The sequence below is a fragment of the Aulonocara sp. 'chitande type north' Nkhata Bay genome, linkage group LG11 (genome assembly GCF_057382095.1).
Source record: "Aulonocara sp. 'chitande type north' Nkhata Bay isolate Kocher_YH1m ecotype deep benthic linkage group LG11, A_spYH_male_GT1.1, whole genome shotgun sequence".
Classification (NCBI taxonomy): Eukaryota; Metazoa; Chordata; class Actinopteri; order Cichliformes; family Cichlidae; genus Aulonocara; species Aulonocara sp. 'chitande type north' Nkhata Bay.
Genome location: NC_141354.1, coordinates 14,929,761 through 14,955,476, shown reverse-complemented (window position 1 = coordinate 14,955,476; position 25,716 = coordinate 14,929,761). Strand labels below are relative to the sequence as shown.

General features: G+C 39.3%; 1 protein-coding gene across 1 annotated transcript in view; it reads right to left on the bottom strand.

Moving 5' to 3' along the window:
* Positions 1 to 1,564: 1,564 nt before the first annotated feature.
* LOC147318680 (exostosin-1b-like) overlaps positions 1,565 to 25,716 on the bottom strand; it is a 44,866-nt gene continuing 20,714 nt past the window's right edge. The window contains exons 2-11 of the mRNA XM_086310751.1: positions 16,320 to 16,413; positions 11,394 to 11,501; positions 9,478 to 9,597; positions 6,913 to 7,045; positions 6,382 to 6,500; positions 5,451 to 5,546; positions 4,152 to 4,241; positions 3,793 to 3,953; positions 3,528 to 3,699; positions 1,565 to 3,245 (exon numbers count right to left, since the gene is read on the bottom strand). Coding sequence (XP_086166877.1) covers positions 3,060 to 3,245; positions 3,528 to 3,699; positions 3,793 to 3,953; positions 4,152 to 4,241; positions 5,451 to 5,546; positions 6,382 to 6,500; positions 6,913 to 7,045; positions 9,478 to 9,597; positions 11,394 to 11,501; positions 16,320 to 16,413 — 1,279 coding nt within the window. The 3' untranslated portion in view covers positions 1,565 to 3,059. The remainder of the gene's footprint in view (positions 3,246 to 3,527; positions 3,700 to 3,792; positions 3,954 to 4,151; positions 4,242 to 5,450; positions 5,547 to 6,381; positions 6,501 to 6,912; positions 7,046 to 9,477; positions 9,598 to 11,393; positions 11,502 to 16,319; positions 16,414 to 25,716) is intronic.

The following is a 25,716-nucleotide window of genomic DNA, read 5'->3' as shown; positions in this document are numbered from 1 at the left end:
AGCGGTATCATCTCTGTAGTTTCCCACTTCAGTTTATCTAAAACTACACATTTTCAGCGACGCATCTAAATCATTTCTTTCTGAATTGGACCACACCGTGGATGTGGACCTGGTGTGAGTGTCCAAATGGTGTTCTTTTTGGTGTGACATGATAATTCATCCTGACTGGGCATTAGTCCAGCTTTTTCCAACTGCAGATCTTTTTTTGCTTTGAGTTTTGCCCAGTTGAGTTTGTGTGTGTGTGCGTGCGTGCGAGTGTATTGGAGGGAAGCAATCTTTCCTGTAGCTGTTGCTCCAGCTGAGTTGGCAGCTCTCATGCACCATGGGATCATCCTGGATAGATGCTGTTATTTATGCAGCGTGTCTAAACCAATCATCCTGACACAGATTTATGTAAACACTGCAGTTTCTTGGCATAGGATGAAATTCACACAAGCACAAGAAGGAAGCTGGAAGCATTATTCAGTTTGGCTCTTCTTTAGTGTGCACAGTACACAAAATGTGTTTTGGGAGCCTAAAAATGGGTTGTGGGTAGGTCAAACAGGAAAAGGGAACAGAGCAAAAAAAGGGTATCCGGATCGCAGCCAAACAAAATTCCAACTTTAGTTTCAAAGTAACGAAAATTAAAACCAAAAACCACACAAAGAAAACCGTAAACTTATATCAAACATTTTATTAGATTTTTTTTTCTCGCCCCTGATTTGTTTTTATAAAATTCATTTTACAAAATTCAGAATTTTCCACTATCTTTCCAGCTTAATCTCTATAAAATTAGGTCTGCAGTTACAGAAGAGAGTGAAGGAAGCAGGCAGAGATTCATTCAGGTCACAATCCTGTCAGATGAATACCGCGTGTGAAAATTTACAGTATGTGTATTACATGTACTACTACCGCTATGACAACTGGGAAGGAGGAGGATTTTCGGGGGAATTCGCAAGTACAGTAATACAAGGCAGTATGCGTGTCAGGATGAGTTCAAGAAGACATTGAAAAATTATGCTATTACAGAAAAGGCAGGAATGTTTGTATCAGATGTGTGGTTATAGCATTCCAGTGTTGAACAATATCATTTAGGCAGCCACTATGAGTTACTGGATTTTGATAAAGGAAAAAAACACTACGAAGCAAAAGGCAGATGAGGAAAACTTTAAACTCGTGACAGTATTTCTTCTGAAGGCACATCAATATGTAACCTCTCGCCCTCTCAGATATTAACACAAGGGCACAGAAAAGAAAAAGATAGAGAAAATGTCACCTTATATATATTGCACCGAGTTTATTTCAGAAATGCAATTCTGTTTTTTGTTTTTTAAATTTACTGTCAAGCTGATAGCACATTCTCTGAAGTGAAAAATACCATGCAGCACCCTCATCTTTGGACTTCCCCTTCCTTTTTCTCCCCATATAGACAGAAAAAACACACCTGCTGGACCAAATAAATATGAGAAGGCGAATGGAGTTCTTCATATGAGAAAGGGAAATGGAAAAAAAACGAATGCTTGTATTGGCACATACAAAGGGCCGAGGAGCTTATCAAACTAATCATATGCTTGATCTTCTTTAAAAAAAACAAAAAAAAACTAACAGAAACAAACAAAACAAATTATGCAATCAGTGAGGTTTTTGATTGTGTGTATTCTTTAAAAGGAACATTGAGAATAATCCCTTACTACAGGATCTCCAGGACATTCCCCAAGCTGAACATTTCTACCCAGTTAGAAATAATGCAAATGCTCGGTGCAAATGTTTGTCAGCCGCGTCCTATTTATTTATTCTAAGTGAGGAAAAGTGGTAGTCTCTTCAGTATCATTTTTAAATTAGATAAAGGGTTTAAATGATTTATGAGGATTTAGGCATATATATAAATCTTGCCAAAAAGTTTTTCTTTCTTGCCTTTTCACAGTGGTGTGTGTTTCAATTAGTTGGCTCAGTTTGCTAAGCCTGTTCTAACAAAGGCAAAGCTGTATTGTTCTAGCCAAAACACATGTACAAGTATCCTAGCTTGTTATTTAAGAAGACTTTTTTCTAAAAAGCTCTCAGGGAAGTACAGTCTTGGATTCAATGAGAGATTTCTATCCCTGCATTTGCAAATCTAGTTGTGTAAGTTGGCTTTAACACCATTATAATTATACCATGAGAATGTAATCAGAATAGCACATGACAAGACTCAGATTTTTTCTTTTTTTGCTCATATGAATGAAAGCATGAATGAAAGAGCTACAACAAAATATATAAAAGCTGACTAGGAAGATTTTACTCCACGTTCCATGATTTCATTTACACAGAAAATAACAAATGACGGGGGAAACCAACAAAATAAGATAAAACTGACAGCAGCAAGATCAAAGTGCTCATTCTGCACCATGTCTTTTTCGGAGATTCCCAGATCCCAACGGCATCAGATAAAACTGTGAGGCACTGTGAATATCAGATCAACGACCGCAACTCAATTCTGTGGTCGCGGCTTTGTTTCCTCTCTTAACCCACTCTACACTATTGGTTTTAAGACAATACAGAAAGAGTAGTGCTGGCCGTTCATCCACTGTATAAAAAAATAGCTAAACACAATCCAAAATAGTGTTATCCTCTTCATAATTATCAGTAATATTCTATCAGCAAAAACTTGCAGAATCCTGTGCATAGTGTACAGACCAGACCTGTTTCTTTCAGCGGGGTTGAAAGTGGTTTGCCACTGACGGGATACTGAAGCAGCAAGCTGTGAATTCAGACTCCAAGACCGCTTTGCTTCAAGGTCGAGAACCTTTAGCTCCTCAGGTGAGCTTCAGCAGGTGGTAGTCAGTGTAAATAGTGGGACTCTTGTGGTCAGGTCTCTCCAGTACACATTACAGTAGGTCAGAAAGGAGACACGGAGGAAGTACCAAGAACAAAAAAAAAGACACAGCCGCATCTGTTCCAGTTTCTTTTTCCCCAGTTCCAAACCCCATTTGCTTCTCTACTGATCCATCCATGCAACTCTGAAAAGGCTGTGCGCATCTCTGTATGGTCGCCCCCCTCGCTCTTTCTTTGTAGTGTCCAGAGAACGGGGGGGCTCAGGAAGGTTATAGCCTCTCTATGTCCCTGTACTTTTTCCGCAGTATGGACACCTGGTCTTTGAACAGGACTGGGTCCAGCCTCATTTGAGAATGGATCAGGGGCATGGTGCCAAACCAGTTGGCAAACTTGTTCATGCAGGTCTGACGCTGGGCAAAATGGTCCGGGTCAGCCCAACGAGATGCTCGGGAGCTCTGTGGATGGAAGGTGCGAGAGACACAGACAGTGGCAGAGGGTAAGAGATCAACAAAATAAATGATTCATCACCAATGACAGTGACCTTTCTGAGGCAATATTGCAAGAATACAAATTTAAATTCAGGTTTACAAATGACGACTGTTTTGTTTTGTTCCTTGACAGGAGGGATTTAGTGGAACTAAAGGCTATCAGAGCATAAAACACTTAACTGTGGATGATAATAAACAAATCCACAAAACCATCAACACAATTTAAGAAAAAAAAAATAAATGCCCCACCTGTCCCATCATGGTTTCCTTGTATTGTTTCTTCTGGGTGACCTTGATAGGTGGCAGTTTAGTCACCAACGACACCAAAAAATTCATGAGAATGTCCTCACAGTTGGACATCTGGTCAACCATGATCTTTAGACTGGCTGGAAGGTAGGTGGTGTACAAGTCGTGGTAGTATCTAAACAGGAAGTTTGACAGAGTGACTGATTATAATAAAAGGAGAAACTGTGTAAGCTCTGGACTAAATGGAATCGGAGATGAGTGACAGTACTTGTGATAGATAGCAGCCCCGGTCAGCACCATGGAGTAGTCATTGGTCCATTTAGATGTGTAACCCCACCGCTCTTTGTTGCTGTCCCAGAAGTGGCTACGGGCCGGGTAACCAACAATGCGGTCTGGGAAACTCTGCCACACTGTGAAGGCAAAGTCAACCTGGATCGAGATCACAGAGAAACAAAGTGAGACGGGCAGAAAACACAGCACATGAGGACAGGAGAACAGATGATTCCAGAGAAGTGTACCAACAGCATAGAGAGAGAGATGATAAATAGAAAATGACTAGCTCGAACTTGGGCCACTTTTGGTCTTAAATGAAAACACAGTACAAGTGAAGTATGATGACAGTCTGACCTCTGTAGTGGAAAGCACCGTGTCCTCGTCCAGACTGAGTACAGCATCGGTGGGGATAGTGTTGTAGGGCAGAAAGCGGCTGCTTATCACCTGGTGTGATTTGGAAAACACAAGCAAATGTGACTGGGCGAGAGAAAAGAACAAACAGCTTTACTGTGCAGCTGATTACCAAATGACACTGTATGAATTAGCCTCATATGAGCACAAGTGAGGTGCATGTGCTTAACAGACGGCACCAACAGTCAGTGTCTTTCATGTCTCTTTGTGCTACAGAGCTGTTCATCTTACAGAGTCAGTGACAGTACAAACACACCGTGTTAATGAGGAGCTTAAAAACACAGATCAGGATCCATAAGTAGAAGAGTGCTTTTCCCTACAGTCTCTCATATATCTCTCTAAATATAGTTAAAAATAACTATTTTATTAAGTGATCATAAGGACTAAAAAATAAAAATGTGTCTAGACTTCTAAATGTCACTTTTAATCAAAGTGTAGAATGTGGGTTTTTAATCGCTGTCAGCAACAACCTTGTTGGCCACACTGGCATTCGACCCACGGGGCTTTAGTTGAATAAATACCTGCAAGTTTCTTATACACTACAAGTTTCATTTTGCTTGGAAACATGTTTACAGGATAAATACCGATAAACCTCCTTGAATCAAGCTCCAAGAAGTGAGAGAGAAAGACACAACGTTCCAGTGCCATGTCTGAAAAGCACTTATGCTTAAAATTTAAGTCTTTTTCATTATTTCTGAGACCTAAATGATAAATCCAACATTTTTGTATCGAATCCCCAGTAAATATAAAATAGGTTTAGATATTGAACCTATAGCTGACACACTCTAGCATCCTCCTGCATTAGGGAGGCTGTGGTCTTAGATTAGTAAGTGTTGAAAGCATAAAAGGTCATGCAGTAAACAGTAAATTAAAAAGGACCCAAAGGCTGTACTTGTTAGAAATTCACCTGTGCCGTCTGCACTGATTCCCACTAATAGAATTCACTGATGCAGCCCAGGTTGAGCTTTAGTGATTCTTCCGAGAAGAATGGGGAAAAAAGAAAATAGGTGTACTTCCGCTTAAACCAAGCACCAAGTAAAGGTATGAATGCTTATGTAACATTTCAGTGGTTAATTTTAAATTAAACACACACATAACTGCAAAAACTGTTTTTGTTTTGACATTGTTGAATACTGTGTGCAGTCCAATAAATACATTTTATTCAGTTTAAGAAGATTTGTGAAATAAAACCAAATGTGGACAACTTGCGTAATATGACACATACACGCCTAAGGTTTTTACCTTGCTTTCTCCTTCTATTACAGTAACAGGGACTGATGTGGCAGGCCAGCGGTGCTTGGCAGGAAGAGGCTTTTCACAGTTCCACAAAACTATCACCTGCACAAAGAGGGGAAAAAAGTATGGATTAAAGATAAACACCATGAAGAAGACCTCATTTTAATTTCAAAATCATCTCTTTACTAGCTTTGTAGAAGACAACAGCATCTTCATGAAACTGCATATCTATTTTCAGAACTGTCACACCACCTACACGACAGTGATGTGTCATTACTGTAAATGCTGAAACAAAATGTACTGTGAACCCAATATTCACTGAAAAAGGCGACAGGATTGAATGAACACACCGAAACCCGTGCTGCAAAACACAGCACAGACACATAGTAGTTAAAACACTGCCACCATATCTTAAACAGCTCTGTGTCTGAATTTCAACAGTATTTAAGCACAACTTTCACGTCAGCAGAACAGCTGTACATTACATAGTTCTACTGCTAATGGCTTCTTATATTTCCTACAGTGTGCATTACCAGAGTATAAAAGGATCCGGAGAGAGTGGAGTGTTGGGGTGGATGTGTTGTGGCAGGAATGTTGCAAATGCAAATGATTTGGACAGCCTCCCTTCATCTCTCCAGCATGAATAAAATACTGCAGTTCAAAAGCAGCTTTAAACCAACAGCCGCACTTTGGTGATACGATAAACCTGAGCAATGACATAGCAGCAGACCTCCCTTTCCTACCAAAGCGGCTTTGCTTGTGTGGGTTGTCCGGAAAATGTCTTTAAATAATGCTTTGGAAACTTTCTGCATTTTAGGATGAAAAACATTTAAATTAACTGACAGAAGGAAATCACATCAGCGTCACGGAATAACCTCTGTGGATCGGGGGTGTCTGAGCATAGCTGTGTGTACGTGTGTGTTGGGTTTTTATTGACCTGGGCACAGTACTGGGATTTGGCCACAGCGACAAGTAACTTCATGACCGGCTGGGACTGGGAGACCAGTGGAGTGACCACATGAATGATCGCTGTAAACTTAGAAGGTGGCTTAATACCTAGAAGGCAAAAAAACAGGACACGGTATTTAAAAAACAACCTTTTTCTTCTCACACATCTACTTCTAGCTGTGTGGATGCATAGCTGAACAGGTCTAATTAGGTCTGTAAAGGAAAGGAAGCCAGTTAACCAAATCCCAGTGTCAACAACAAGCCAAATATCTGGCCAATTAACACAAATTAGCACAAACACAACATGGCAAGTGTAACTGATGTGCTTCTCTGACAAATCATAAAATAATAAATATGCATTACATAACTTGTCCGTGATTTACATATTAGTTTACAAGCACTTAACACCTGTCACACACCACCTGTTTCTGTGTTGTGCCATAAATAAAATCAGTCTAACCAAGCCTGGGGTCTCTCAGTAATGTTGTTCCTATACTGCATGCATGATTGATTAACTGACCCAGCTCAGCGTAGTAGAAGGGAAAGTCTCTCAGGGAGGTGGAGTACTGAGGCAGGGTGAAAAGACCTCCAGGAAGACTGTTCCACATGAGGTTACTTCTTGAGGTGTGCAGCAGCACCCGGTCCTGAATTATCTACAAGAATAGGAGAGGGGAGTGGGGGGGTGGGGCAAGATCACATTTTTCAGTAAATTTGTAATTTGATCATAAATAAAATCACAACAGTGCTTTTCCTGAGTTATTTCAAGACAAAGAAACTTCTCACTGTTCTCACAAGGACTGAGGAAATAGAGTTGTGCGTCGAGATTGTGCATGTCCAATCCAACATGCTGCTTGGGACTGAGTGCAGGCACAGATCCTCTGGCACTTCTCAAAATTAACAACTGAAATTACGAGTCACTTCAAATAAATAAGGATCCTGCAGAATACAAATGAGGGGCTTTTTGTCTTCATCTTGTTGTGCCTTCTAATAAACGTCCTTTCATTCTGTTATTTGAATCTCTTTTAGGGTTTTTGTCAACTAATTTTTGGCTGTGCTTTGCAATTTCTCATCTTTCAGTTTCCCAGTTATATAAATGAATTTCAGGTTTTCATCGGTATATTTTATATATGTGTAACAAATGACAGAGTTGGATTTAGACTAGAATTGACAGTGACCGATCTATTTTGAGAAATTGAGATGATATGAATCTGTGAAAACAGACATCAGTTCAAAACGCTGAAATCCGATGTTGTAAGATCCTCACACAGTAAAAGCCTTTATGCACCAGATGCATAAACATCGTGTGAATGTTTCATGCATTAAAAATATTTCTCAGACCAAACACATCATTTCGCTGGACAAATTTGCAGCACTTATTTTTTTCAAGTCAAGCTCAATTTTTTAGAATTTTTAAATCCAAATAGAGATCTGATCATTCAGTCCACTGCATTTGACATCAAGTGTGTTTGAAGCTCAAAATGTGCACTGGTGCCAAATATAGAAATGGTAAAATAATATTTTACCTCACTGACATCATTAATATTGAGTAACAGCAGTTGTGACATAGCTTTAACTCAAACCATGAAATTCTCCCTGTTGTCGTGATCTTGTGAGAACTGAATGAACCCAGTTTTCCCCCTTTTATTTTTAGGAAAACATTACGATGCTTGATTTTGTTTTCCTTTTTTCTTCTTCCTTTAAAAAAAAGCAAACTAAAATAAATAAATTTAAATAAATCGTTTAAGAACGATTTTTAAAAAAAAAATCAGAATGTCATGACAGTTTTTCGCAATGGACTCTCTGTAACGAAATTAAAAGTCATGTTTAGTTATTTAGTCCAATATTACATTCTGTATGCTTGTAAGCTTTGCAAGCCCAAGCATCACCTGTTCCCACTGACATTCCCAGATGACTCCTAGACATTAAGAGGATATCCTAATAGAAATGTTATGTGTCCTCAGTAGTTATGGTGCAGCTACAGACCACAACAAACCCTGTTTATTTCTAGCAGAATACATGTGGTGATAAACGTGATTGTTCAGGTTCACTTTTACCTTGTTTATGGCAAAATATCAAGAATCCCCAGATAATGGTAGCTCGCTAAAAGAGTGCATCAGGAGTCAAAACATAGCTAATTTGGTGTTGCACTGTGGGATATGTCGGTACAGGGTTAAGATGCTGAGTGTAAACAGATCGAACATCAGCTTCTCGGGGTTGTAACTTTAGCCCGCTGACACGGAAAAGCCATCTCTGCCTTCTAATGCTCTGACTTACTTACTCTTGGTATGAAATGTCTGTAAAGTTATACGAGCATAACTATTATTGGTGTGAATTGCAGTCAGTCATAAGACTGACTGCATGTTATGGAAAACAGCTGTAACATGATCTTCTTCACCTGCCATTCAGATAGTTTTTCAGTCACTTAGAGGTCACCTTCATTTGTTGTCATAAAATAGTGTCAGGTAAATTTATAGACACAAATATTTAACCATGTAAACAGAGGATGAGTTTAAAGAAAAAAATCCTCACTTCCACAGCTTTACAATATCCTTTTTGCTTTTTTTCTCGCCTCTTTATCCTTTTTCCATTCTTTACAGCTCTCATCTTTGTCTGTTTGTAACTCTAGCCCAAGAGCAGCGTGATAGGCTGCTATTCACCGGGAAGCCTACAGATAAATGGAGTCTGACAGGAACAAACTACTGACATGATTGATAGCCAAGCCACAGCGATACGCAGCCTCAAAACATGACAGCAGTGCTTAACAATATATATCACTCCTCTTGGTTTTCAATGTGGTTTTGAGCATTTTCATTGTACTAGTGCTACTACACAGTCTGTACTGATAATACGTCACCACAAAGTCGATAAGAATAATGAAAAGAATTGAATCATTCCTAAATGATAAGACAACTAATAGATTTATAATTTAACTGTATTTTTTTACGCTTGTATTTATGCACAAATACAGAAGTGAAAAATACTAACACAGTAGTGAGGTTTTAAAATATGACAAATAATACACAGCACTTTTACGCCTGTATATAGTGACACACATGTGGAGAGTTGTATGTAGGTGTGTATGTACCTCCAGTGTGGTCAGTACTATCTTCTCCACAGAGTTGAAATAAGCCTCCCACAGGAACTGTGTCTGCTGTCTCAGAGAGAGGATCTTATCTTGGTGGATGGAGTGCACTGTTGAAGGGATCTAGGGAACAGGTAAGATATGCAAGAACATTTATTTTAATGAAGAAAGTAGAAAAGAACAGCTTAAACTGGATAATCTCAATACACAAATCAGTTCTGCTGTCATATCTGCTGTATAGTAGTTTCAGGTTAAAGGGGTTAAAACCAATAAATCAGCACTGAACAATTCATGGAGGTCATCGAAGATGTGCCCTCAAAATGCAGCAATATTCAGACACTTTGCACTTGCTAGCTGACATAAACAAAAACTGGAAAAAAGAAGCAAGGAACACCTGCATGCTACTGTTACCATCTCTTTTTAAGACATGCCAAAAACCTTCAGTGTTTAGAGGAAAAAACTAAAACTCACCTTCAATCTACATCATCGTCATCTATGAGAATTAACACCCTTAGAGTTGTATGTAAAATGTTATCATATGAACAAATAATAGATAATGTATGATGACACTTTACTAGAACCGATACTGACAATGTTCATCACAAGCACTGAAGTCTCTTGTACATTTGGCAAGTATGGGTACTACAGCTTCCTTCATCACCGTCACGTCGGAGCAAAACAGGAAGTCAAAATTGGTGAAAAAAATTAATACAAAACTGAATAACCAAATACTTTCATGATAACAGATTTGAGAAGCCAGCATTGTTACTTATCCCATTTCTAAAAAGGTACACGTTTATTAAACATCAAGTGTGATCACATGTATAAAAGCAGAAGTGTTGGCAGTTTGTGCATTTTAACACAAGGCCACTATTTTACCACGACTCAACATCCTAGGAAATTCAAAATCGCAAAATTGATGGTGACCACATTCGGCATGAGTGACAAGCTCGGTGTCAAGACCTATGGAGACATTTCAAAGCAAAGCCCCGAAACACAAGCAGCCATTGAACAGGAAGACTGTCTGACCATTGAACGAGGTCAGACAGTGCAATGTTTAGAAATTGGGGGTGGGTGGGCTACGTAGGCCTCAGTTAGCAATTTAAATGTTAAACATCATGATAGTAAAATTTGCAAAAGCCTGAACAAGCATGGCTTGTTTGGAAGGACTGCCAGAAGAAAGGTTTTTCTCTCTAAAAAGAATATTTTAGCATGACTTGCAAAGTCGCACCTGAACAAACTACAAAACTTCTGGAGCAGAAGTGGAGACAATTCACAGCACCACATTTGGAAAACAAACAAAGGAAAAAAAGAGAAACAAGAACATATCAGCACAAATGACTCATACACACTATCAAGCACAGTGGTGGAGTCGTGATGATTTTGGCTTGTTTCAAAACCATAGAACCTGGGCACCTTGCAGTCATTGAGTCGACCACAAGCTCCTCTGTGTGTCTAGAGTCAAACATGGGGCCCTCTGTCTGACAGCTAAATCTTCGCTGAAAATGAGTCATGCAACAAGACGATGACCACAAAAAACAGCAGCAACTCACAGAAAACTACAAATGTGGTTCTACATGCTACTAAATCATGTGGCGTGCTCAGTTTTTTATAGTTCTTTGACAACCTTCTTTTTCACATGAATGTATGCACTGAAATCTGTCCAATGAATTAGATTCTGATAAAATAACCAAAAACATCAAGACAGGAGATAATGCTTTTATTATAATAACTTTCATTGGTGATGAGGGATAAAAAAAAATTTTTAAAAAAAGTAATAAAAATTCAAGAAATGGCAATATGACAGTGGTGTTTTTTAGTGGTATTCTAGGAGGTTTTAATGAGCTATTATGGCACTCGACCTCTATATGTATATAGGGTATCCTGGTTTAGGTTTTTAACTTAGAAGCTCTGCTTACCTGTAATAGCAGCCTTTCATCCCCAATAACAGCTGCCCTATTCCAGTCGATGATCTCTGAGAAGGGAAGCTCCCAGCCATTACTTAGCATCACTGGCACGCAAGCTGCCTGCAAGAGTAACACCACAAATACAGAGAGAAAATGAACTGTTAATAAGGTGAACCGCTTTAAGAATGGAACCTGTGAAACTTGTGAGACCCACAGTATGCTAATAACGTTTAAATTTACAGTAAATATCTCAAGCAGGGAGGAGAAGTTGGATAAGAGTGCAATCAGTTTGCCAGTGCCATATTGCCTGCTACCTCAGTCTTAAAATATTTATACTCAATATTCATATTCAAAGGGAACAACCAGGCATCGGTCTTGTGGAATAATTTCTCTTTTAGGAGGCAATAAAAAAAGGAGGTACTCATATAAGGCAATTTAAACAGTTGGATCGACACTTTTTTTTCACAGCACATTTCCGTAAACCACAGAATCACTGCAATACTGTGACGACTACCTCTCAAAGTGACTAAGCAGTGTGGCTTCATAAAAATGATCAATGTACTTAGTGGAAAGGAAGATAAACTTTAAAATGGCTTAACTATCAAACCCCTGTGTCTAAGAGATGAATGAAATTCTTACTGAGGTGTGTCTGTTGGTGGATGTCTTTGTGTCTTAGTGGTGCACAGCAGCCTCCTGTAATCTGTTAAGCGGACTACCAATTACTGATTGGTCTTGTGCATCCAGGAACAAACACTCGTGCATCAGAGCGCTGCAGTATTCATCTAATCATCTTCTTGTCATTAGCAAAGGTCTTTGCATGCTTTACCTGCCTAGCTGCTCTCACAGAGAAATAATCTTCAAACCCTTGTAGGTAACTCAGGATATTACACAGCCAATATGTGAAAGAACCATTATAAAAACTCAGTATGACAAACTTTCTGCTATGATATATACTATTCTATACCAAAGTCTCAAGCCACTGTTCAGTTCTCTATACTTTGCTAGGAAAATAGGTCATTGCTGGATTTTTCCTGTTTCTTTAGGGCATGACTTTCATATACTGTTCACGTACTGTAGATGGGTTTTTTTTCCTTTTGTTTTTAGGTGTGTGCCAATTCTTCTTTTGTCCTCTTTGTCCTCCTGTCCTGTTCTCTTTGGTAATCCTATTCTAGGTGGAAAAATATTATTTTTTGTGTTTCTAACTTTTATCTTTCGCATTTTCACTCAACTCAGCTGAGGAAATGGGAAAAAATTGTGCATTTTTGTCACATGATGAAGTGCTTAAAGATGCTATTTAAAATTGGTTGTTTGCCATCTGTTGTGTGTAGACACAACATGGTTCATCAATTAAGTACTTTTTTTTAATTCTTGAAGACTTCATAGATCAGTGTTATGTGGTTCAAAAGAAAAAAAAACCTTTGAAAAATGATCAGGTACAAGGACTAGACTGAAAATCAATGGAAAAGCTGACAATGGCCAAAGAAAAAACTTTGAAAAACCTTCAGAAAGCCTGGAGAACTACTGCTTAAAACCACTTTAAAAATCACAATAAAAACTGGCTCCTTGGAACCAAAATATAAAAGTAAGAGGGGTGACTCAGTCCTATAATGTAGTTTTCTTCTAGAGGAACTAAGCATTAAGCATTGGATTTCCTTAATTACTTTGCAACCAGGTTTCCAAAAAAGTTAGAAGTCTGGGTAAAATGTTGTGGTCTGCATGTTTTCCAGAAGCTCTGCTTTCTCCCACTAAAACATGCTGGGTTAATGATACCTGTCTTGGACGATGGCACTACAGCAAGAGATACTGTAAATCTCAAGAGTTTCACTCTAATTAAATAAAGATTTAAAGAAAATCTTCACTCCAGCAGCGGGAATGAGGATCAGCACCTCCAAATCTGAGCCCATGGTTCTCAGCCGGAAAAGGGTGGAGTGCCCACTCCGGGTCGGGGATGAGTTCCTGCCCCAAAAGGAGGAGTTCAAGTATCTCGGGCTCTTGTTTGCAAGTGATGGGAGAAGGGAGCCGAAGATCGACAGACGGATTGGTGCTGCGGCCGCAGTGATGCGGATGCTGCACCGGTCCGTCATGGTGACGAGAGAGCCGAGTGTAAAAGTGAAGCTCTCAATTTACCGGTCGATCTACGTCCCTACCCTCACCTATGGCCACGAGCTGTGGGTAGTGACCGAAAGAACGAGATCACGGATACAAGCGGCTAAAATAAGCTTCCTCCGAAGGGTGGCTGGCCTCTCCCTTAGAGATAGGGTGAGAAGGTCAGCCATCCGGGAAGGGCTCAGAGTAGAGCCGCTGCTGCTCCACATCGAAAGGAGCCAGCTGAGGTGGTTTGGGCATCTGACAAGGATGCCTCCTGGGCACCTCCTGGGTGAGGTATTCTGGGCATGTCCCACCGGGAGGAGGCCCCGGGGCAGACCTCTGCTTAGGCTGTTGCCCCCGCGACCTGGCCCCGCAACCCGGCCCTGGATAAAGCTGAAGAAGATGGATGGATGGAAAATCTTCACTCCTTACACTCACTGACTTCAGTCACTGGGGCATTATGCCTCACAACAGCCTGTTCGCTTTCACAAATTCCGTCAAATTTCCGTGCGTCTGTCCTACTCAACTTCTTTGCTTCTTGTATAAGTGTTTACACACACCCCAGTGCCTCTCCCTGCCACGGCCCATCCCTACAATCTAGCCAACCTCTGCATTCTAACTCCACTGCAGACACACAGCTTTCTCCTCTGGCGTCCTGTCTATGCGTGGCCTCCCCTGTGATGTAATCATCTTCCAATTTCATTCAATACAGAGGCAGTGCCCATTTTACCTCTGGTAAAATCAAAACTCATCATTTTAGTTCCATCTCCTACAACATTCATTTAACAACATAAATTGCCTCAAGTAAAAGTATGCGTTAAATAAAATTAACTTAGGCACTCTTCAACGTATGATCTGAGCACGCTGTCACTACATGAGCCTGGCCATATCTGTACACCTAAAACACAGGCAGATGGTGTGAATGAGATAATTACTGTGTTGGGGTTGAATTAGGGACACTTGTTGGATAATTGAGGAACATTAAATGCAGGGTAGCCATTCACATAAATGATTAGGCACATGTTTTCTGCCACACAAAAACAAAAGTGGAGGAAGATTTGAGTAGGTGGGGGTGGGGTGGGGGGTGTCACCTAAAGGAATGGAAAAAGCTGAACCAGATTAAAAAAAGAAAAAAGGAAAAAAAGAAACAAGATGGCAGAAAAAGCTGTGAGTCATACGCAGCTAAAGTAAGACTAGCTGCACATTAACAAAATGACTGGCACTGGGTGAGAGAGCTACTAGGACTAAATAAGCACTTCACTTTTTGCACTCTCGAGTGCTGATGAGGAGCTTCATTGTTTGATCAGGTTTGGTGTTGACACACAACATTATTTCTTGAATCAGTTTAATCTATATTTGCTTAATATAAGAAAGACTGAAAATGATGATGCCTTAATGATCTTAGCACCTTACAATTTCTGTGGGCTGGAAATCAGCTGAGATTTATTCATGTTCAAATTTTAAAGTGATTCCTTAAGAATAATCTGACTCTGTGTTTGTGTACCATGTTTACATATCTTTGTGCGGACCAAAAATTGGAATGTCAGTATACTTGTGGGGACCAACAGCTCTTGTAGGGACAAAATGCCCATCCCCACGAGCTTGAAGGCATTTTTCAGGCTCAAAATGTGGTTTTAGTGTCAGGGTTACAATTAGGTTATGGTTATTTTTACGCTAAGTGTTAGGGTTAGGCATTCATTTTTGATGGTTAGGGTAGGCTGCAAGGAAAGCATTATGTCAATTAGATGTCCTCACAAAGATATGAAAACAACTGTGTGTGTGTAAAATAGCTTCCTTTCTTCAAGCAAAATTAAACATGATGTTGCATATGATTTGTATTTCCTGAACTATTGTACTATACAACCCCGTTTCCAAAAAAAATTAAATATCAGTCTAAGTAGCAGACTGTTTTTAAATACAAGGCATCTAAAAACTATACATAACTGTAGGATGGCAGCATGCACCGCTCCAAACCCTGTCCAATATTAATGATGCCCTCACAGATGTGCAGAAGAAACAGCGTTCTTAAATTACTGGACCATTTTATCCATGAAGGGTGATGAAGACTACTTCCCTATTTCTGAAAGACTGCCTTCTCTGGGATCTACATTTGGTGAGATGCCACAGCGGCTCCATAGTGTAGTGATCACACATTTGTCTAACAAGGAAAAGATTCCTGATTCAATCCTAGGAAGAAGAAAAAAAACAAAACAAAAAAACAAAAACAGGGGCTGCATCAGGAGGAGCATCCGATATATAAGAAAAAAAACCCTCCCAAATCAAGGCATGCTACCAGCTGTGATGACTAAAGTGTAATATAGACTTTGTAAATCCTATGACACAGAACATATTTATCCCTAAAGTTTTTTCACTTCTTTGTACATCCAATATCAGCATTCTCTCTCCAGGAATTTGCTGACATTTGTGAGTCCTTGTATTGACACTATGATTAATATTCCTTATACTGACGATGGTTGTTATTCTCTCACCGATTTAAAAACTATGGCAAAAAAGTATCTAGAAATGGGTGAGAGGAATCGACGGTAGTGAACAAGCCAATCACAATTGTTCCAGACTATGCTGACGCGATGTTTAGCTACATTTCCAGGGAGGTCATATTCGTAGAGTTACAGATGGGTTTACGGTTACAACATAGCTACTGCATAGATTCAGGGAGCAGCTGTTTCTTTTAGTTGTGAGACATCCCACTTAGTCTTTTTTTTTTTTTACACTTGTTTTAGGATTACATTTTCACCACCCTAAAATATTGAATAAAATTCGCAATGAGCCTATATTCTAACAAAATACAGTCAGCAGTAAAAAGCAATATGTGCGTTTTTAATCACTGACCTGTAAAGCCTCTAAGAAGCGAAAGGAACCCAGCCGTCGTCCTCGAGGTACCAGACAGAATGTGGAGTTGTACAGCATTTCTCTGTAGTCATACCTGCAGAGCAAGAAATTAGAGAAATCAGCAACACATGTTCAGAAGATGAATTTAGGCAACCATACAGAAAACAGAGCTGTGTTTTTGTTTATTGATTAAAAAAAACTTATTAAAAAAAAAAAAAAAAAAAAAAAAGGACTTTAGGAAGAAAGCAAATGCAGAACCAATTTTATTTTTTTTTTACATGTGCAAAACACGTGTTACCTCTCTTTTTTGGATAAAGGAATACCTTGAAAGAACTAATACTATGAGGAAAAAGCCCAGTCTCTGATCTTGACTTCTGTCCACTCACCTATAAACCCCTTTGCCCTTTCACCTGCACATCTAAACATCTCTCGTTCTTCCTCCATTCAATCTAAGCCTCAGTCAGCACTTGCTTGGATTAAGAAGCTGCTTGGAATTCCTTCAGTGTCATTATTATGTGCAAGAGAGTGAGTGTAAAAAGGAGCGGTTTTGTGTGTGTGTGTGTGTGTGTGTGTGTGTGTGTGTGTGTGTGTGTGTGTGTGTCTTGGCTAGTTGTGCATTCAGTTGAGTTTTATGAAGGATAACTGGAAGTGTAAATATTTTATTTCTCAGTATTATTTGCAAACAAGGACAAATGCAAATGTGTGCTACATTTAAAACAAGTTGTGGTTACATTTGAATGAGACTGCAAATAAGCAAAGGTGAGTCATCATTTGTGTTTGCCTACTGTGTATATCTACCTGGATGTCCACAGCCTCTCATTTACTGTGTGTGTGTGTGTGTGTGTGTGTGTGTGTGTGTGTGTGTGTGTGTGTGTGTGTACATAAATTATGCTTCGGGTTTCACTGCTGGGTGTTTCACCAAGTGTACTGGTAAGGCTCAATATTAAAAAGGCACGCTGCTCTGCAGACTTGATCCATGAACTGATTTACATCTAGTCTACAGGGCACTGCACAGTCAAGACACATCCCGGCATACTACTATGCACACTTGGTAAAAGTAACACACAGTAGTACACTGTACCTCCAGCTCTTCCTAAGCACTTTCATAACATAAAGCACAACACTTTTTCTTGCTATACCCAATATACAATCATCCAAACCGCATTCTTAGAAACACTAAAAATACCTCAAAGGGTGTCTAAGAAATATATACCTATGACCATAATACGACATTATTACACCACTATCAAGTCATTTACACAGCAATACAAGGGACATGCATTATAGTGACATAAAAGCAACAGCTAAGCTTGATGCTGTTGATAATACACTTAATACATAATACACTATAAAACACAGAAATCCATTATCAACACTGGAATTATTAGTAGGTCAGAGCAACTAATGCTGCAGAGTAGGTAGCACAGATGTTGCTCTAATCTGTGCATCCATTATGAAATAGTGGACTTAATGAAAAGTGTGACTACATCACAGATGGATTGCAAGATGACAAACACACAGTCTAGCGAGAGTCATGATATTTAACCATTTTGCATGCCTATAAAATCAGAAATGTAGGTCTGCATCTGGGCCCGGCGGGGTGTAAGTTTTTCACATCCATCATCTTTTCTGTCCGTGCAAACTCAGGGAAGACCAGATGTTCCTCTCCCTGCATACCTCCATTCTTCCCTACTCTTCCAGATGGCTGCCTGCGGGGAGGAGCAGTCTCACAGTATGCTACCTCATGTCAGTGAGGACGTTAAGGATGAGTGTTCAAAAACATCTTCCTTTTGAACCAGCTCATGCCTCAGTGTTTTTCTTATATATTTCACAGTGCAATTGTAAGGCATGAAGAGATTTAACAGACTGGTCTCAAACAGCATAGATGTCAGTGAGAAGCTCATTGCCCGCATCTCACAGCATTTAACTCTGCATGATATGAGGCAAATCCTGCCTTGTCCCATATTTCCACTATGCAGTTAGCTGCTGGTGAACAGAGCAGTTTCACAGTAGCAGATTGGCTGTAGGGATGAGCAAAAAAGAAACAAAAAATAACAACAACAAAAAACCCCACAATTTTTCCCTGTTTGCTTCTCTTTTTTTGTACCTTTGAAAGAGAAAACTGTGCTAGTCTGTGCCATTTTTATGCATTCTGGTCATTGTACTCAAATGAATGAGTCCAATTCTTCCTTTTTTAAATCCATTTACTTTCATAATTCCTTCAACCCCTTTGTTAGGATGGGTGAGGGTGAGCTAATAACATGAAGTCAAACTACATTGCAAAACAATACAGCTTAGCCTAAACCCACACAGAGTTATAGTATGTATGTGGTAGACAGACACATTCAATTTGGACTGAACCTCGACCAGCTGGTCAGTCAGAGCGACCACACCGTTGACGTTTACTGACCACTGTGTTGTTCTTGGTTAGAAACAACCACCTTTTAGAAATGGTAGCTCCTTTTATATGACTAGTCTGTGTTGTCTATCTGTGAGTGACACAGGGAAGACGGGAGTGCAGACTAGTAAAAAGAAACCTTAAAGTCAGAATATATACTGATTTGTCAACCAGTATATTAGTTGTTAAGCTTACCAAAACCCCTCTACTTTCTTCCATAGTTCGTCAACATCGTTTCTCTTTTGTGTTTGTGCGTTTAACTAATTGCCATCTTTCACAGGTCACTGAACTCAGCTGGAAATTCCATCAGTAGGGACCAACCCCTATTGGCCTGCTATGCTATGCTGTGCGAATAAGCATCCTTGTATCACTTTTAAAGGAAAATAAGTAACTGTATTTTTAAACGGCATACACTGGTTTACCAAGATACAGTGATGACAAGTGTTATGCAAGAAGAAAAGCAAATCTAGGACACACTGTACACAGATTCCAGTGAAAATATTATGAGGTGTTTGTTTACTTATGTGAAATCATTTTACATTAATATTTGAGGTTCAAGGCCAGAATGGCACATAAAGGTGGAATCCTGTTATTTGCCAATAATCAGTGCATAGTTTCAATTGACAGGAAGAAAGTAGACCGATCAAGCCTCAGTTTAGGTGCAAACACTCTCCTCCATGTGCAAAAGAAGAGATGAGAGAAACGCACTAATGCGGCCTCATCATTTCGACACTTTACTTGATATTAATACATAACTAGTCCAGTTCTGACAAATGTCCAAACTTTCTCACTGAGGAAAACAAAAAGGAAAAAAGAAAAGGAAAAAGACTTGGCAGTAAAATGGCAAAACATCAGTTTCAATGCTGTGACCTTCTGTTATGCCTCTTTACATAAGTCTATTAATTTTTAATATAATTTAAAAAATAATTTTTAGTATTAGAGTTAAGGAACAAGAATGATTCAGAAAGAGAAATGAATAACAAGAAGTGAGCTGGGTCAAGAATGAACATCAACCAGTCTCCTAGCAACCAGAACGGATGGTGTGAAAAAGAAATGCATAGCACACTTTGTCAAGTGCCGGAGGAGACTTGGAAGAAGAGCCAAAGTGTTTGTCTCCCATAATCCATGCAAGAGACCACACACATTATCCACATAACTCACAGAGAGGGCTGCAATCAAAAGAGCCATTGACGTGGCATTTCAATGTGCTGATATTGGTTCCACCAGCATGACTACCAGGAACTACAGAGCAGTTTCCTTTAATTTATGTAATTGTTGGTTCTCTTAATCCTCTACACAGTATACATTTACACAACAACAAATATTTGATTTCATGAATTTTCAGAAGAGGTATTGTTAGATTGATACAGATAGGTTAGGTGAAGCAGGATGAATTTACTCATAAAATAACCAAGGACCTTTTCATAGCTGGGCAACAACACAATTTCTGTAACCTAGATTTTGGATATACTGAACCATCAGTTGGTTTAATTATGCCAAATTCAAAATAAATTTGGAAAGGAATGAATACATATCGAACTTCATTTGGTCATTTGGGTTTTTGGTTTGTTTGTTTTTTAAGCTTACAAACCAACAGAAGTGGGTTTTTATCTACTGGCAATGCCAAGATCAAGGCATGCCAATGACAAATGCCACTGTACATGCAGTAATTTGTTATATAAAGCAGAGAAAAAATTCTAAAGCATAGTAACAGTAGGGCAGTTATATATAACACTAGATCTGTGTACAATATGCTCTTTGATCAAACCAACTGCTGTCAGATGAGAACAGAAATTCTGAAGATTTTGGCAGAGCACCAGTTTTTATCTGCGTGACTTTGTTGTAGTATCTGTAAACTCTGGCTCAAGTTCTTAAAAAGAGAAAATCAGTAACAAGGTTCAACATCATCAATGATCTGATGGACTGGGGCTAGTTTTAAAAAAAAAAAAAATTATATTGCTGGTCATGTTGGTTAACCAGCTTATTGCTCTTTTAGGATCAGTGATGGTGTTTCCACAAATTCATTCACCTGTAGCAAACTGACTAAAATGTATTTTCAGTCAGTTACAGTTAGCATTATCACATTATGGGCGATCATGGCTCAAAGAGTTGGCAGTTCGTCCTGTAACCGGAAGGTTGCCGGTTCGAGCCCCGGCTCGGACAGTCTCGGTCGTTGTTTCCTTGGGCAAGACACTTTACCTACCTCTTACTGGTGATGGCCAGAGGGGCGACGGTGCGATATGGCAGCCTCGCTTCTGTCAGTCTGCCCCAGGGCAGCTGTGGGTACAACTGTAGCTCGCCTCCACCAGTGTGTGAAAGTGAGAGGGAATGAATAGTGGAATTGTAAAGCGCTTTGAGGGCCCTGAAAAGCGCTATATATATGCAATTATTAAAATGCCAAAAAAGCTTCATGCCTGTTGAGATCTTTAAATTTGAAAAAGAACGATCTAGCGTCTGTTTGTTTTATGTAGGGAAAGCATAAAGCATAACTGATTTAACCAGATGCTAAAATGAAACCCGTCTGCATACAAACTATTTATTTTGACACAGTCTTAGGAGCAGCTGATCATCGCACTACTTCCAGCAGTGACAGGGGTGAGTACTACTACTTCTATAGATTTATCTTAAACCTCTAGATATTTAGATACATTTCTCTGGATTAAACTAGCACTATACTAAGAAATTACATTTGCTTCTTTTTTCTTTCTTTTTTTAAACAAAAACTCCCATTTAATGGCCCAGGAGCCAGTGGGAGAAAGAACGTTAAAGTAGACATCGGTTAAAGTAGAAACTGATTTAACAATTGTCTCCACAACAAAGGAGAAATTGCATGAACTGAAACGAGAAGGGAGCTATACGACTGTGCTGCTCTCCCACCCCACAGTACCAATACTAACTTCATATCTAATTTTACGCCTTCTCTTTTCTGTCACAGTTGGACTAGGTTGATAGACATTTGGCTGTTGCCAGGACCATTTCTCTGAGCCCGAGGAATTTGAGCCTGAAAGGCAATGAGTGAAAGTGAGTGTCATCAGAAGATAAAGGAAAAGAAGGATAAACTGCAGCTGACAACTGAACACTAGATCCAAGCCCCGCACAGCCAGAGCCACCCATGGCAAGACTGTCACAGACAAACACATAAAGCCTAATTTTAAGATCAACACACATCGGAGCAACTTCAATAGTTGAACAAATGGACCATCTTAGACTCCGCTGTTTTGTTTCTTGACAAGACTGCACACGAGGAAGTAGACGTGTACACCACATAGTGATGGGCCTAAGAGGGGAACACTTTTGGAGAAATTGAGAAAACCCCCCCCCCCCCCCCAAAAAAAAAAAACACTCACTCTTATTGAAAGACTTGCATCTAATGTAATATGAATTTACATATAGTGATTTTTCGTGTATGGGAAAAATCATTAACTGACCGTTTATCTCTACAAAGCATTCAAACAGATGCTTTGAATATGGGACTAATAGCATCAAACTTGCATGAGGGTATTTTGCAGTCTATATACTGGAATCTGTGGTAGCATGTCTTCAAGATTTTATTAGAGCTTGGGAAAAACTTGCACACCAACCAAAGCAAGACTGAGCCTACACAAATTTATTCTGTGTTTATATATCTGAATATTAGTTAAACTGTGAAATCCATTCCAGTAATGCAACACAACCAAGAACTTCAACACTAGGGGACACACAAGTTATTGGCCAGAATAACTAAAGAGAACAACTTAAAGCTTAAAATACTCCATTGGCCTGAGGATGAAACATGACTGATTAATGTCTAAGACTGTTATGAATGAGATTCCCTGCACTATCTTGCATTTAATAGGGTAGTTAATCTTGACCGTTTTTAGCTGCAGCCATGATAAATGAGAAACTTTTTTTGAAGCATTGGTGCCTCGAGCAAGGATGGGGACCTAATACTGGGTCCACGGAAAAAAGAAGAATCGGACGGCAATAGAGCTTCAGGGGTAAAGGAAAAAAAATCTAATTGAAATAAACTACACATTTACAATGTCACCTAGACTTGGCTGTGCTAGACTTTCTTTCACCGAAAGTCTAACACAACTGTTTCCCACATCAGCACAGTAATTTACGTTATGGGAAATGATCATTTATTTTTAATAAGAAAACAGGATTGCATAAACATATTGTAGGTAGCTGGATTGCTGAATGTATTTTTTCCATTGAAAAATTTATGGTTGTTACACTTTATTAGACAAGAGGACAGTTTTCCAGCGGTACAAGAATTACCATTGGTGCTTAATGGAGTTTAACAAGGACTGTGTGCTCAAGCCCGAGTCAATGGAGCAGAGAGAATGTTAGAACCAATATGGCTTTTTCAAAAATAAAGCCTTTACTCATTTCCTCAAGGCGCCTTGGATTCACTCATCTTGCTCTGGTTAATGAGTTCAAGACAGCTTTATAAAAAATTTACAGACACACAGAGGGGGGTCTAAAGCTCCACCACATTACATGACCTCAGGTTAATTTACCCAATTACTATGCTTTGAGTCTTCTATCACTCTTCTTTTTCTTGTGCCCCTTCTCAGTCTCTATCCATCTTAAGCCCTCACTAAACAGGAAAACCTAAACACAAAAACCTTTGATCTGCTCAAATGCTGCTACGCACACCCGTAGGTTTGTACAATTACACTCAACATCCATGCACACTGACCAAATCAAACTGATTTTTTCAAAACATCCATCCAAATAAAAATCCTTGGATCTTAAAAGAGCTGCTGATTTATTTTGGCAAAAGCGTCTCCCACATCTCTAATCAGCCATCCATCAGCTTGACGAGGCTGATGAGTACGATGCTTTGAAGTGCTCTCTGGATACCATAACCAGAACAAGGGACTCTTGGAGATAATGAAATGACTGTTGTTAATGGAACAGCCATTAGTGCTGGAATGTCAGGACTGGCTTGTAAAGTCAGGCAACATAAAGATGTTGGATCAGTCGTTAGGGTCAAATTACTTGACTACAATGACCATGGAGGGTCTAACGTCTCTAGCAATAAGGATCACTGAGAGTAATATACATTTATGCTGGCTCTGGTGTGTATTTCCAAACATTAAATTAGACCTGAGTATTACAGTATAATCTTTAAGGACTTTTTTTATAGCCTGCACCAAGGTTGTTATCGTTAACGAAAACTAACGAAATAACGAAAACTAGAAGTGAAAAAACATTTTCGTTAACAGAAATAAAAATAAAAACAAAAAAAAGGAAAACTAACTAAAACTGTAATGAGTGTTCACAAAACTAACTAAAATTAACTGAATTTATAGCAAAAATGTGTCTAGTTTTCATTGATGTGTGCGTGTCATACAATAGTCAAGGGTGAAAATGAAGTTTAGTTTACAGATTTTTTTCTTGCTGTCTAATTATGCCAGCAGGTGGCAGTACGTTAGTCGAGTCGTCTGTGTTGCTGCTCCGTCCACGCGCAGAATCATGTCAGGAAAAGTCGGGAGAAAGCGCCAGAGTCCAATTTGGGATTACTTTGAATATGACTGTGTTTTGGATAAAGCAAGTGTCTTGTAGTGGAAAGAGACAAATTATGAGGGATGATAGGTTTGTAGCTTGAACCTATTCGCTGGAACGTTGAGGACAATATAATTACACAGCAAGCAAGACCCGAAGTAGGCAAAGTTCTTCATGTTACTCATGCATGAGGGAGACCTGCCTGGAGCCAAGTGTCGTTCCACCACTTGACCTCCGTCAGACTCTCAGCCAGGTTCCCCATAGCACTCCTTTTATTGTGGTCACATGAATATGCATAGGGTCATTAGCATATAACATCTTACATAGGTATACATGTGAAAAAAGAATACTGTGTGTGTGTGTGTGTGTGTGTGTGTGTGTGTGTGTGTGTGTGTGTGTGTGTGTGTGTGTGTGTGTGTGTGTGTGTGTGATTTGTGTGAGGTCAAGATGTGACCCTGTGAAGAGTCTAGCGGGTCCATCTGAACAAAAGGCTCTTATACTTAAAGAGATATACGTGTGTTTGCTATACCATATATCAACAAGAGAAGATACGACCTCTCCTAGGAGGTGTGTAATCTATACCAGAACACTCTGTAGAGGAGTGAACGCACTCCCCTCTTCATGCTACACAGAGTTGTTACAGACCTCCTAGGATGAGACATTCTTTCAATCTACAAATGATTATACACCTCTAAGCATATATGATTAAATATTTCTAAGCATAAATGACAATCAACAATACAAAATCTAACAAGGGACATTTCTAAAGGGAAAAAAAAAATCCCACAAACCTTAAAGTGCACTTGAAAAGCTCACACAAGGAGGCTAACCTAGCTTACCTTGAGAAGGTAAGGGAGCACACTCAACCCTCATCCCCAGAAAACAGAAGCTAACCCCAGGCAAGGCAGCGTGATGCATCCCGAGACAACAGGACGGGGATACAACTGTGTGAGTCAACTGCCTTCAAAAAGTTTATCAATTCACTTGAACCAAAATTACGAACACCTGGTGCTGCGAGAGTTAATAGTCTCATTGGGGCCAAGATATACATTTTATAGTTGCCTGGTATCAGTGGTTGTTCATCTGCCTTTATTTATTTATTTAAAGAACCCATAGGTGGGAATGTGAGTTGTCTGTCTCTGCGTGTTAGCCCTGCAACAGACAGGCGACCTGTCCAGGGTTAGCGTATGGTAGCTGGAATAGCAACATACCCAAGGATAAGCAGAAGAGCATGACTAATATGATGGAACTGGGATTTTGTTAGACTTAATTATTGCAAACACAACTAAAACTATAACTGAAACTAATCAAAACTAAACTGAAACTAAGGATTTTCAAAAAATAAAAACTAAACTAGCAAACAATTGGTAAATACTAATTAAAACTGATATAAAATTGAAAATCAGAAGTCAAAACTAAATAAAAATAAAAACTAATGAAAATTGCAAAACTATTAAAACCCTGGCCTGCACTAAGAGATAAAGAGTATTTCTTGATCTTAATAAG